Here is a 14,519-nt window from a genome sequence, read left to right as displayed (position 1 = left end):
CACACACCCACCCACACCACCCACCCCACCACAAACCCACCCCCACCCACACACCCACCCTACAAAAACACACACACACCACCCAACACAACACAACACCCACCCACACAACACACACACACAACCACCCACCAACCAAAAACCACACAACACACACACACCCCTCCACCTCCCCTCTCTCTCTCTCTCTCCCTCCTCTCTTCTCTCTCTCTCTCCTCCCTCTCTTCTCTCTCTCTCCCTCCCTCTCTTCTCTCTCTCTCCTCCCTCTCTCTCTCTCTCCCCTCCCTCTCTTTTCTCTCCCTCCCTCTCTTCTCTCTACCTCCCTCTCTTCTCTCTCCCTCCCTCTCTTCTCTCTCCCTCCCTCTCTTCTCTCTCCCTCCCTCTCTTCTCTCTCCCTCCCTCTCTTCTCTCTCCCTCCCTCTCTCTCCCTCTCCCTCCCTCTCTCTCCCTCTCCCTCCCTCTCTCTCCCTCCCCTTCCCTCTCTCTCCCTCCCTCTTTTCTCTCTCTCTCCCTCTCCCTCCCTCTCTCTCCCTCCCCCTCCCTCTCTCTCCCTCCCCCTCCCTCTCTCTCCCTCCCTCTCCCTCCCTCCCTCTCTTCTCTCCCTCCCTCTCTCTCCCTCCCTCTCTTCTCTCCCTCCCTCTCTTCTCTCTCTCCCTCCCTCTCTTCTCTCCCTCCCTCTCTCTCTCTCTCTCCCTCCCTCTCTTTCTCTCCCTCCCTCTCCTCTCTCTCTTTCTCTCTCTCTCTCCCTCCTTCCCTCTCTTTTTCTTTCTTTCTCCCACTCTGTCTCACCCCCAACTCAACCCAGAGCAGTGACTCAACAACCCATGGTTCTATCAAACTCCCAATCCAGGGCTGCACCTGGAGACTGGACCTCTCCCTGACCATCTATAGGGAGCCAAGCCCATGTCTCAGATGACAGATTGAGTCAGGCGGGGGGTGAGGGGATGTTGTTAGTAAGTGTGAAAATTAACCCTGTATTTTCAGGTGATGATGCAGAGGGGCAGCATGTTGATGAGAAACAGGAGTGAACCAATTATTAATCCTTGAGTAACATCAGAAGCTACAGTACAAAAGGGGGGAGAGAAACAAGTGATTATCTGGCTACAATTAGATAAGGGGAAGAGAGGTCCCAACTGGGTGACCAGGGAGAGACATGGAGAAGGATGGTGTGGTCAACCATGTCAAAGAATACAGACAGGTCAAGAAAGACAAGGTGGGAAAGTTTATCTTTGACGCAGTCAGTTTACACATGATGAAAAGAAAAGTCCACCTCTCTCCAACTTTTACATTTTAGCTGAAAGGCAGCCTAATATTCTGACTTGTCGCTGGTATCTCCATTCATGTATATGCAAATCTGTCTATCAAAAGCCTTTTATTATTCAGCCCCCCAGTATTGTTCATAAACAGAATATCAGTTGTTGATCAGTCTATATGTAATTGTCTGATTGCCATTTCTAGGTTGTAGGCAGTATGGATGCTCACCCTAGTCGTTACTGCGCCACTGTGCGTGTTCAGAGACCCCGACAGGAGATCATTCAAGATCTGGCTTCGATGGTTCGCGAACTTCTCATCCAGTTTTACAAATCAACTCGTTTTAAGCCCACACGAATTATATTTTACCGGGACGGTGTCTCTGAGGGGCAATTCCGTCAGGTCAGTGTAGCTCATAAACAACTGTCTTACTCAATTGTAATCCTGTGTTCAAAGCTTATTGAATGAAAGTTTCAAACTAATTCAGGACACATTGTGCTACAAATCCTGGACTTCATCCAGCACCAAAAGTATGAATTATTTGTGACAACAAAGTTATACTGAATATTTCACTTTGCCAGTTTGCTGCTGGAATGAAGAAATACAATCCTATTTCCACACATGGGGCTGAATGTTAACTCCCAAAAAATCTGGAACAAGGCCAGAACCTACTTGCATCTGATTTTAATGGAGGTGGGACAGGGGATAGGCCCTGCTCACAGGAAGCGGATTGCTCATTTAAATATAATTTATTTTTAAAAGTCATTCTTAATTGCAACAATTAACAATAAACTTAGTTTAAAGGAGGTGAGAAGGGTTGAATCCTTGAGGCAAATACATTTACAGCGAGGTCCAGCAGCCTACTTAATAACTCCTGCTCCCCTCACCCCACCAATTTCAGCTGGCCATGAGCCCCCATGGGGCCTTCTCCTCATGATCAGGACACCTCCCAATTACCATGAGACAACCCTTTGCCGCTATAGCACAACGGTCTCTCACTTTCCCACTATACCTACATTTTCTGGAAGGTTCCCACCCAAGAAGTCTCCATTCTGTCAGTCAGGCTGGAAACCTCAACCTGTCAATATGGTTGGAAACCCCACAGGGAAAAAAACTATCTTACCGTTCTTCCTGGCTCCCCAACCACATCAGCGCCATCCCACCCTGCCACCACTACTCACAGAATATACCTCCAGACTAAAATCCAGACCATGATGTTAGTTCAATAGTAGTAGCATCCTTGACCTTTATGGAGAGACTAGGTATAAATATTGCTGTCAAAACTCTAATTAGTAGAGGCGTTACCATAGAGAATACACTAGGGAAGAGGATTGTGCAAAGACTTGCACGAACAGCCAATTTAAGATTATTAGTTGGGCTCAGTGAATGAGGCTCGTTTACATGTGCTAGAAAGTATATATATATATATAGAAACATAGGGCCTGTCCTTTGCAAACAAAAAAAATCTATCCACAAATTGCTCATTTTTCAACTAAACAAAAGCAGCCTAATAATTAAAGCAAAATACTCCGGATGCTGGAATCTGAAATAAAAAACAAGTGCTGGAAAACTCAGCAGGTCTGGCAGCATCTGTTAAGAAAGAAAAAGTTGATGTTTCAAGTCAATATGACTTTACTTTGGAACAAGCAGCCATTTCCTAGTTTGTTCCCCGTGGCAATGCCTTCACCATTCGGAGTCGACCTGCCTGGTCTGAATTCAAACAAAAGCTTGGCAGGTCACTGTTCCTTAATGCATTCTCTGTGGCAATGCCTCAACCAATCCGAGTCCACTTGCCAACCAATCAGCATCTTCTTGTGTTGTATAAATGTTTGTTTCATTTGACGTTTAGTATTCTTGCAAATATGTCCTGATGAGTGCAATACGTAAAGCTTCAACAGCATGTCTCTTTTATAAGCAATACTCAAGTCCTGTACTGTCAAGAGACTATGTTTAGCAGGACCTTTTCCATCAATCATACTTTGTTTGCTTTTGTGCTGTAGGTTTTGTACTGTGAACTATTGGCAATTCGAGAAGCCTGTATCAGCCTTGAAAAAGACTATCAGCCTGGCATCACATATATTGTTGTGCAAAAACGTCATCACACTCGACTGTTCTGTGCTGATAAGAATGAGAGGGTAAGAACTGGCACCTGAATCACCTGTGATCCATTTGGTTTGGGGAATTGTGTAACATGAGCTGTCTCTTCGACTAGCTATTAAATTCAACAAATTACCCTTATAAAGTACTAAATATGAACTTGTATATAATATTTGGTGCTGCCTAACAACATTTGTTTATTCTCTCTGTCTGAAAGGTTGGGAGAAGTGGAAATATTCCAGCAGGAACAACCGTAGACACAGATATCACCCACCCATATGAATTTGATTTTTATCTCTGCAGCCATGCTGGGATACAGGTATGGGATGAAAGCAAGATAACTTACTATTTGTATTACTGAGGGATAAAGGTGAGAAGTGCGTGGAAGTATTTTTCAGTATTTTTTCCCCAGGTTTACAAGTACCCATTCGGTTAAGCCATTCAGCTGCTGAGCATGCTCCGCCATTTAATTAAATCATGGCTGATCATCTACTTCAAAGCCACTTTCCTGCGCTATCCCCATATCCCTTGAAGTCATTGCTATGCAGAAATGTGTTGAATTATTTTCTGAGCATGCACAATGATGGAGCTTCCATAACCCTCTGGCTTCCATAATTCTCTTCGAGAATTCCAAAGATTCATTACCCTTAGAGTGAAGAAATTCCTCCTCATCTCAGTCTTAAATGGCCTGCCCCTTATTCTGCTACAGTATCTTCTTGTTCCAGATTCACCAGTCAGATAAAACATTCTATCTACATGTACCCTGTCATACCTGGTAAATTTCTATGAGATCGCCTCTCATTCTTCAAAACTCTAGAGACCCAGTTTTCTCAATGTCTCCTCATGAAACAATCAATCCTGCCATCCCAGGAATTAATCTGGTGAACTTCAGTGGCACTCCCTCCATTGCAAGTATATCCTTCCTTGGATAAGGAGACCAAAACTGTAGACAATACTTCAGGTCTTACCAAGGCTCTATACAATTGCAGCAAGACATCCTTACTCCTTTACTCAAATATCTTTGTGATGAAATCCTACATACTGTTTCGATTTTTAATTGTTTGCTGCACCTGCATGCTAGCTTTTACTGACTCATGAATGGAGCAACCAGGTCCATTTGGAAATCAACACTTCCCAACATTTCAACATTGAAGAAATACTCTGCCTTTCTTTTTTTTCTACTAAAGTGGATAATATCGCACTTCTTCACATTATATTCCATCTGCCATGTTCTTACCCATTCACTTAGCCTGCCCAAGTCCCTTTGAAGCCTCTTTGCATCCTTCTTGTACCTTACATTCCCACTTAGATTTCTGTCATCAGCAAATTTGGAAATATTACATTTGGTCCCCACATCCAAATCATTTATATAGATTGTGAGCAGCTGTGGGCCGCAAGCACTGATACTTGCGGTAGCCCACTAGTAACAGTTTGCATTCTGAGAATGACCCGTTTATTCCTACTCTTGATTTCAGTCTATTAACCAATTCTCGATCCGTACCGATAAGAAAGAAAAATTCCAAGGCAAGAACCCACCATCCATGGTTAACTAAAAAATGTTAAAGACAGTATCAAACTTAAAAGAGAAAGCATATAATTTGGCTAGAAATATGAAGACAAAAAGTAAGTTATAAGAACATAAGAAATAGGAGCCAGGAGTAGGCCATCTAGCCCCTCGAGCCTGCCCCGCCATTCAATAAGATCATGGCTGATCTGACGTGGATCAGTACCACTTACCCGCCTGATCCCTATAACCCTTAATTCCCTTACCGATCAGGAATCCATCCATCCGCGCTTTAAACATATTCAGCGAGGTAGCCTCCACCACCTCAGTGGGCAGAGAATTCCAGAGATTCACCACCCTCTGGGAGAAGAAGTTCCTCCTCAACTCTGTCTTAAACCGACCCCCCTTTATTTTGAGGCTGTGTCCTCTAGTTTTAACTTCCTTACTAAGTGGAAAGAATCTCTCCGCCTCCACCCTATCCAGCCCCCGCATTATCTTATAAGTCTCCATAAGATCCCCCCTCATCCTTCTAAACTCCAACGAGTACAAACCCAATCTCCTCAGCCTCTCCTCATCATCCAAACCCCTCATCTCCGGTATCAACCTGGTGAACCTTCTCTGCACTCCCTCCAATGCCAATATATCCTTCCTCATATAAGGGGACCAATACTGCACACAGTATTCCAGCTGCGGCCTCACCAATGCTCTGTACAGGTGCATCAAGACACCCCTGCTTTTATATTCTATCCCCCTCGCAATATAGGCCAACATCCCATTTGCCTTCTTGATCACCTGTTGTACCTGCAGACTGGGCTTTTGCGTCTCATGCACAAGGACCCCCAGGTCCCTTTGCACGGTAGCATGTTTTAATTTGTTTCCATTGAGATAGTAATCCCATTTGTTATTATTTCCTCCAAAGTGTATAACCTTGCATTTATCAACGTTATACTCCATTTGCCATATCCTCGCCCACTCACTCAGCCTGTCCAAATCTCTCTGCAGATCTTCTCCGTCCTCCACACGATTCACTTTTCCACTTATCTTTGTGTCGTCTGCAAACTTCGTTACCCTACACTCCGTCCCCTCCTCTAGATCATCTATATAAATGGTAAATAGTTGCGGCCCGAGTACCGATCCCTGTGGCACGCCACTAGTTACCTTCCTCCAACCGGAAAAACACCCATTTATTCCGACTCTTTGCTTCCTGTCGGATAGCCAGTCCCCAATCCACTTTAACACACTATGTTATGTTTAAATAAGGAAAGAGTTAACAAAGTGAGAGTTGGTTTTGTTAAAAGTGCAAATGGGAAATTGATAATGGAAAGTATGGAGATGGCAGATGAATTGAACAGGTATTTTGCATCTGTTTTCACTTTAGACAATGCAAGTAACAACCCAGAAGCAGCTGTAATTCAGGAAATGGGAGGGAGGGAGAAACTCAGAAAAATTCCAATCACCGGGGAAGTGGTATTGAGTAAATTGTTGGAGCTGCAAGCTGGCAAATTCCCAAGTCCGATGGACTTCATCCTAGGGTCTTGAAAGAAGTGACTTGTGAGACAGTTGATGCATTGGTTTTAATTTTCCAAAACGCTCTATATTTGGAAAAGGTTCCATTGGGTTGGAAATTAGCAAATTAACCCCTTTATTCAAAAAGCGAGGCAGACAGAAAGCAGGAAACTACAAGTCAGCTAACCTAAAATCTGACTTGGGGCGGGGGGGGTGAGGAATGTTGGAAGTAATTATTAAAGATGTTATTGGTATTGCACTTGGAAAACTTTGTGGCAATCAGGCAGAGTCAGTGTGGCTTTGTGAAAGGAAAATCACATTTAACCAATTTACTGGAGTTCTTTGAAAGCATCACATGAAGAGGGATTGGTGGATGTACTGTACTTGGAGTTCCACAAAGCATTTGATAAGGTGCCACATCAAAAGTCATTGTGAAAAACAAAAGTTCATGATGTAGGAGGTAGCATATTGGCATGGATAGAATATTGGCTAGCTAACAAGAAGCAGCAAGTTGGCAAAATGGGTCTTTTTCTGGTTGGCAGGATGTAATGAGTGGTATGTCACAGGGATCTGTGCTGGAGCATCAACCTCTTATTATTTATATAAATGACTTGGATGAAGCGACTGAGGTATGGTTGCGAAAAATATAGGAAAGTAAATTGTGAAGTTGTTGCGTATTCAGGTTAGTTCTATTGTTTCCTCACTAACAACTTTGCAGTGGAACAGGTTCACTTTAAGAAACCGATCATGTGATATCACTGATGTTGTCATATGCAGTTTGCACAGGCAAGCGGGCTGTCTATCTCAGCAGCCTATAACGTTAACATCCTTTCAATAAAGCTCTTTATTTAAATCTTCGAGGCCTGCAATCTATCTTTTAAAACTACCACTAGAAGTGGACATGAGGCTACAAAGCAACATAGGCTAAGTGAGTGGGCCAAGATCTGGTAAATGGAGTATAATATGAGCAAATGTGAATGATCCTTTTTGGCAGGAAGAATAAAAAGAAACTTATTCTCAATATGGTGAGAGATTTCAAAGCTCTTAGATGCAGAGGGATCTGGGTGTCCTAGTACAAGAATCAAAAAAAGCTAATATGTAGGTACAGCAAGTAATTATGAAAACTAATCGAATATTAGTGTTTATTGTGAGGGGAATCGATTACAAAAGTTATGCTTCAGTTGTACAGGGCATTGGTGCAACCACATCTTGAGTACTGAGTAAAGTATTTGTTTCCTTATTTAAGGAAAGATGTAAATGCATTAGAAGCAGTTCAGAGAATGTTTACTAGACTGATATCAAGAATGGGTGGGTTGTCCCATGAGCAAGAAGTAGGGGAGATCCTAAATGAATACTTTGCGTCGGTATTCACAGAGAGGGATGTGTTGACTGGGAGTGTCTCGGAGGGGAGTGTTGACCCGTTAGAGAAAATCTCCATTACAAGGGAGGAAGTGTTAGGCTTTTTAGGGAATATAAAGACTGACAAATCCCCAGGGCCTGATGGAATCTATCCCAGGCTGCTCAAGGAGACGAGAGATGAAATCGCTGGGCCTCTGACGCAAATCTTTGTCTCGTCACTGGACACAGGTGAGGTCCCAGAGGACTGGAGGATAGCTAATGTGGTCCCGTTATTTAAGAAGGATAGGAAGGATAACCCGGGAAATTATAGGCCGGTGAGCTTGACTTCCGTGGTCAGGAAGTTGTTGGAGAGGATTCTTAGGGATAGGATGTATGCGCATTTAGAAAGGAATAAATTCATTAACGATAGTCAGCATGGTTTTGTGAGAGGGAGGTCATGCCTCACTAACCTGGTGGAGTTTTTTGAAGAAGTGACTAGAATGGTTGACGAGGGATGGGCCGTGGATGTCGTCTATATGGAATTTAGTAAATCGTTTGACAAAGTCCCTCATGGTAGGTTGGATCTCATGGGATAAAGGGGGAGGTGGCTAGATGGGTGGAGAACTGGCTTGGTCACAGAAGACAGAGGGTGGTAGTGGAAGGGTCTTTTTCCGGCTGGATGCCTGTGACTAGTGGTGTTCCGCAGGGCTCTGTATTGGGACCTCTGCTGTTCGTGATTTATATAAACAATCTGGGAGAAGGTGTAACTGGGGTGATCAGTAAGTTTGTGGACGACGCGAAAATGGCTGGACTTGCAGATAGTGAGGAACATTGTCAGAGGCTACAGAAGGATATAGATAGGCTGGAAATTTGGGCAAAGAAATGGCAGGTGGAGTTCAATCCAGATAAATGCGAAGTGATGCATTTTGGTAGAACTAACGTAGGGGGGAGCTATACGATAAATGGCAGAACCATAAAGGGTGTAGATACGCAGAGGGACCTGGGTGTGCAAGTCCACAGATCCTTGAAGGTGACGTCACAAGTGGAGAAGGTAGTGAATAAGGCATATGGCATGCTTGCCTTTATAGGACGGGGCATAGAGTATAAAAGTTGGGGTCTGATGTTGCAGTTGTATAGAACGTTGGTTCGGCCGTATTTGGAATACTGTGCCCAGTTCTGGTCGCCACACTACCGGAAGGACGTGGAGGCTTTAGAGAGAGTGCAGAGGAGGTTTACCAGGATGTTGCCTGGTATGGAAGGGCTTAGCTATGAGGAGAGATTGGGTAAACTGGGGTTGTTCTCACTGGAAAGACGGAGGATGAGGAGTGACCTAATAGAGGTGCATAAAATTATGAAAGGCATAGATAGGGTGAACGGTGGGAAGCTTTTTCCCAGATCGGTGGTGAGATCATAGGTTCAAGGTGAGGGGGGGGGGAGATTTAACACGGATATCAGAAGGACGTATTTTACACAGAGGGTGGTGGGGGCCTGGAATGCGCTGCCGGGCAAGGTGGTGGAGGCGGACACACTGGGAGCGTTTAAGACTTATCTAGATAGCCACATGAACGGAGTGGGAATGGAGGGATACAAAAGAATGGTCTAATTTGGACCAGGGTGCGGCGCCGGCTTGGAGGGCCGAAGGGCCTGTTCCTGTGCTGTATTGTTCTTTGTTTTTTGTTTGTTCTTATGAGGCAATGTTGAACAGGCTTGTGTCTGCTGAAATTTAGAAGAGTAAGAGGAGACTTGATTAAAACCTTTAAGACCCTGAGGGGTTTTGATAGATTGGATGTGGAGAGGATGTTTCCTCTTGTCAGAGAATCTAGAATTAGGGATCACTGTTTCAAAATAAAGGTCACCCATTTAAGACAGATAAGGAGAACTTTTGTCTGAGGATTGTGAGACTTTGGAATTTTCTTCCTCAAAAGTCAGGTGGAAGCAGATATTTGAATATTTTTAAGACAAAGCAGGGGGATTCTTGATTAATAAAGGGATGAAAGGTGAGCAAGAATGTGGGATTGAGGTTACCATCAGATCAGCCATGATCTTATTGACTGATGGAGCAGGCTTGATAGGCTGAGAGGCCCTATTCCTGCTCCTATTTCATATGTTTATATGTACCAGCATAAGACCCCCAATCCCATGTGTTCTAATTTTGTGTACTAATCTGTGTGGGATCTCAAATACACCACATCTACTAGTTCTCCTTTATCTATGCTATAGGTAACATCCTCAAAAATGAACTCCAACAGGTTGATCATTAATGATTCCTCTTTCATAAATCCATGTCGACTCTGCCCAATCATATTATTTTACAAATGTCTTATTGTCACATCCTCTTAATAGATTCTAACATTTTCCCTACTATTGACATTAAGCTAACAGGTCCGCAGTTTGTAAAGGTAAATCGTGTTTAACTAATTTGATTGAGCTTTTTGATGAAGTAACAGAGAAGGTTGAAGAGCGTAATACTCTACATGGACTTGCAAAAAAGTTTTATAAAGTGACGTATAATAGGCTGGTCAGTAAATTAAAGCCCATGGAATAAAAGGGACAATGGCAGTGTCCATGCAAAGTTGGCTATAGTACATGAAATAGGATAGGTGAAACGTTGTTTTTCAGATTATAGGAAGATATTGATTGGGATTCCCAAGGGGTGGTTGGTATTAGGATATGATATGTATTAATGACCTCAACTTGGGTGTACAAAATTTGCGGATGATACAAAACTTGGAAGTACTGTGAACTGTGAGAAGAGTAGTGATGTACCTCAGAAAGGACATAGGCTGGTGGAAATGGGCTGACGTGTGGCATGAGATTTAATCCAAAAAATGTGAAGTGATGTAGTTTTTGGTAGGAAGAATGAAGAAATTCAGCATAAAATGAAGGATATAATTATAAATAGGATGCAGGAGCAAAGGAACCTCGGGATATATGTGCACAAATTGTTGAATTTTGGAGAAGTGCCTTTGTGCAATGTGGTCGTAAGCTTGCCATAGTCGTGATTTCTGATGCCATCCTTGGTGTATAAAGATTTGGGAGCAGAAGCCATTTCATCCACCGTTTGGAGCATGGTGTCAGCAGTGTGTAGTTGGGTGAATTTTGATAGTTGTAATAAAGGGAATAATTAAAATTTTTATATGCAACTTTGACATTGGTGATTGGGTACGTCAATATGGTTTTGAATATTCTAGTATCTGCTTCCATGGAAATGAAGGCACATTTGAAAATAATTTGGAAATTCTTCCAGTCTCAACGGCAAAACTATGAAACTGCCACAGAGCTAAACAAGAAACCTTGGATTGGGAACACACTGCCTCAAAGTGTGCTAAATGCAGACTCAATTGTGGCTTTCAAAGGGGAATTGGATAATTATCTGAAGAGAGAGAAATTGCAGAGCTACAGGAAAAAGGCAGGAGGGTAGAAATAACTGAATAGCTGAGAGAGACAACATGGTCATGATGGGCAGAATGGCCTCCTTCTGTGTTGGAATCATTCTTTGATGGGTGGTGACTGGTACCCTAAGCAGCCAATTAGTAGGTTATGCATTAGTTTTAGCCTTTGTGTTATCTCGCACCATGAAGGAGACTTAAACTTTCTACCTATTCCAATGGTTCATCTGGAGCTGAAATATAATATCATATAATTTGAAGAGCAGGAATTGTAAATCATAACCACTAGAGTAGATAAATTAGTGACCTGTTGTTCGTGGGATGATCTTTCGTAAAGAAATTACTGCCATATTTAGGTCGGTTCACTTCAAGAAAATTCTTCTTTTGAGACATTTTAATTATAAAATATATAAATCTCACACCTCAGCCCTACTTAAGTGTAACAATATTGTTAAGCAAGTCCATGGGACAATTACAGCTGAAACAGGTTGACCTGGAGTGAAGTGCAAACTTTGCCCACATCTTTTCATGCACCAAGTCCAGCTCATCCATCACCTCTGTGCTCTCACTGCACCCGCATTGACCCCCAGTCCAACAACTCTTCAAATTCAAAATTCACATCATTCTGTTCAAATCCTTCCTAGCCCCTTCCAAGCTCCACAACCTCCTGCAACCCTTTGAAATCTCTGTGTTGTTCCACTTCTGGTATCTTGAGCATCTCCAATTTCTCATTGTCAGGCTTTCAACTTCCTAAGCCCCAAGCTCTGGAATTTTCTCCCAAAGCGTCTCTCTTGTTTTCTTTTAAGATGTTCCCTAAAACTTTGTCCAAGTTTGTTCAAGTTTTTGATCACATGTCCTAATATCTTGTGATAAATTTTATCTGATGACACTGTTGGAAACCACCGTAAGATGTTTTACTGTGTTAAAGATGCAATATAAATGCAAGTTGTTGCTTTATAAGAACTTTAAAAAAAATTCACTCAATGGGATGTGAGTGTCGTTGGCTAGGCCGTCATCCCTGATTGCCCCTAAGAATGGCTTGCTAGGGCATTTAAGAGTCAACCACATTGCTGTGGGTCTGGAGTCACATTGGCCAGACCAGGTAAGGACGGCAGTTTTCCTTCCCTACAGTGAATCAGATGGGTTTTTACAACAATTGGCAATGGTTTCATGGTCATTACACTTTTAATTCCAGATGTTTTGGGATGGGATTCGAACCCTGGTCTCCAGAACATTACCCTGGGTCTCTGGATTACTAGTCCAGCGACAATACCACTGCGTTACCGCTGCCTCTTGTCACAGGTTTTGCATAAGCACCTTGCTGTTCTTCGCATTTAGCCGCACAGGAGGCAATTTGATCCATCATGGCAGTATTGGCTCTTCGCAAAAACTAATCTACTCCTATTTGCCACCCTTTCCCTATATCCTTCAAAAACAATTCTTCTCAAATTCCCTGCTGTTATGAGTTCTGTTTCTATCACTGTGCCTAACCACCCTCTGTACAAACATTTATTCAATATACATCCTCCGTTTACTAACTAGTGAACCTAATTTCTCCATATTCTCTCCCTCGGAATACTTAATAATGAATAAGTAATAATACATATTGAGTGTCTCTATCAGATCTCTAAATCTTGTCTGTTGTCGTGAAAGCGCCAATTTCTCTCTTCATCTCAGAACCACTCACTAGTATTAACTTCTTTTTTGTACCTGTTAATGGTCTTCATGTCCCAGAAATTGGTTATTTTTGTTACAACCCATCATCTGTATATGTTTAGCATTAATGCTTTGATTTTGTGCTTAAATTAATTCTCTCTTTATAAAACCATGGATCCCAACTTCCTGGTTTTATTAACTTCTACTTTTGAATACTGTACAGCTAAAGTTTTACCAGTATGTAATTTGGCCCATGCAACTGTGCTAACTAAAGGAGACAGCCTAGAGGAAAGTAAATATGTTTGTGGGAGGATGATCAAATTTTTAAAATTTGCCAATATTATTATTTCTGTTTCAGGGTACGAGTCGCCCCTCACATTATCATGTTTTGTGGGATGACAACTGCTTCTCTGCGGATGAACTTCAGCTCCTTACCTATCAGCTATGTCACACTTACGTGCGCTGCACGCGTTCTGTTTCTATCCCAGCACCAGCCTATTATGCACATCTGGTAGCATTTAGAGCAAGATACCACCTGGTGGACAAAGAGCATGACAGGTAAGGTAGATTATATGTTCTGACTATTTGATGGATATTGTTACAAGAGTACATAAGCGTAGATGTTTCTCAGTTTGATAAAAGAAGCAATGGGCAATAAATTCTGATCATTAACAGTGGCTCAGGACGGTGAAATTCCCACAAACCTTTTTTTTAAAAAAGCCTTTCTATTGCAATGTCATCGATGCCTATTCATTCATTCGCCAATTGAAATAAATTATTGATTTGAAAATTTTGTAAACTATTCCAAAAATTGTTTTGACTAGTCACCATGGCAATGCTCATTTAAGCTAAGACTAACTGGTGCTCATTGAAACAAGCATAGTGTTGGGATGAAACAAGACTAAGGTGATGGAGGATTGTGATAAAGAAGAGGAAAGGGTGATGTTGTTTTTTGCAGAATATCTTAAACCTTTGCTTCCAAAGTAAAACTCCGGTCTCGCATTATCAAACAGGGAGAGTATCATGTTTCACATTTATTCTCCATATTCAAAGTGCAAAATTAGAAAATAGAGGACATTTAAGAGACTTTTCAATAACTTCTTCTACTACATACAACTAATTTTTCCCTGTACACCGTACATTTTTGTCTGCAGTTCTTTTACTTTTTCATACTATACCTTTCACCTTCCAAAAGTAACAGAATACCAAGTGTAAGCTGGGTTCATCTAACATTTCACAATACTTGTGTGAAGACCAAAAATATGCTGACGTCAAAACTTGTATCAAATGAAGAAATGCCAGACATTGTACAAAAATTATACAAAGTTTTGTGGGGCAAATTAATTCTATACAATAAATTTTTGCAGTGCTGCTTATATAAGCCACATCAACAATTCCCAGGATAATAACACTCTTCTACACAAATAGGTAGCACGATGGTTAGCACTGCTGCCTCACAGCGCCAGGGATCCAGGTTCAATTCCGGCCTTGGATCACTGCCTTTGCAGAGTCTGCACGTTCTCCTTGTGTCTGCGTGGGTTTCCTCTGGGTGCTCTGGTTTCTTCCCACAATCCGAAAGATGTGCTGGTTAGGTGGATTGGCCAGGCTAAATTCTCCCTCAGTGTACCCAAACACGCGCCGACTAGGGGATTTTCACAGTAACTTCATTGCAATGTTAATGTAAGTCTAATTGTGACACTAAGAAATAAAAAAATAAACATTAGACTTCGAGACAGTGGCTATATTCTATCTGGACATAAATGCATTGGCTAATTATG

The 14,519-nt window shown here is 42.2% G+C and overlaps 1 protein-coding gene and 1 long non-coding RNA gene across 5 annotated transcripts in view; one reads left to right on the top strand and one right to left on the bottom strand.

Moving 5' to 3' along the window:
• Window positions 1-14,519, bottom strand: part of LOC144509275 (uncharacterized) — a 217,595-nt gene that overhangs the window by 118,564 nt on the left and 84,512 nt on the right. Inside the window, exon 5 of one of the 3 annotated variants that reach the window (XR_013500428.1) lies at window positions 13,741-14,439. The exons of the other annotated variants lie outside the window; for them this stretch is intronic. This is a non-coding gene — a long non-coding RNA (uncharacterized LOC144509275). Of the gene's footprint in view, window positions 1-13,740; window positions 14,440-14,519 lie in introns of those variants that run through there. 3 annotated transcript variants of the gene reach the window in all.
• LOC144509271 (protein argonaute-3) overlaps window positions 1-14,519 on the top strand; it is a 139,987-nt gene that overhangs the window by 122,736 nt on the left and 2,732 nt on the right. For both annotated transcript variants that reach the window (XM_078237890.1, XM_078237889.1), the window contains exons 16-19: window positions 1,459-1,653; window positions 3,252-3,386; window positions 3,566-3,667; window positions 13,100-13,299. In XM_078237890.1, coding sequence (XP_078094016.1) covers window positions 1,459-1,653; window positions 3,252-3,386; window positions 3,566-3,667; window positions 13,100-13,299 — 632 coding nt within the window. The remainder of the gene's footprint in view (window positions 1-1,458; window positions 1,654-3,251; window positions 3,387-3,565; window positions 3,668-13,099; window positions 13,300-14,519) is intronic.

This window comes from Mustelus asterias, chromosome 21, assembly GCF_964213995.1.
Source record: "Mustelus asterias chromosome 21, sMusAst1.hap1.1, whole genome shotgun sequence".
In the NCBI taxonomy this organism is placed as follows: domain Eukaryota; kingdom Metazoa; phylum Chordata; class Chondrichthyes; order Carcharhiniformes; family Triakidae; genus Mustelus; species Mustelus asterias.
The sequence above is the reverse complement of the archived record's forward strand: the minus strand, read 5'-3'. Positions and strand labels throughout refer to the sequence as shown.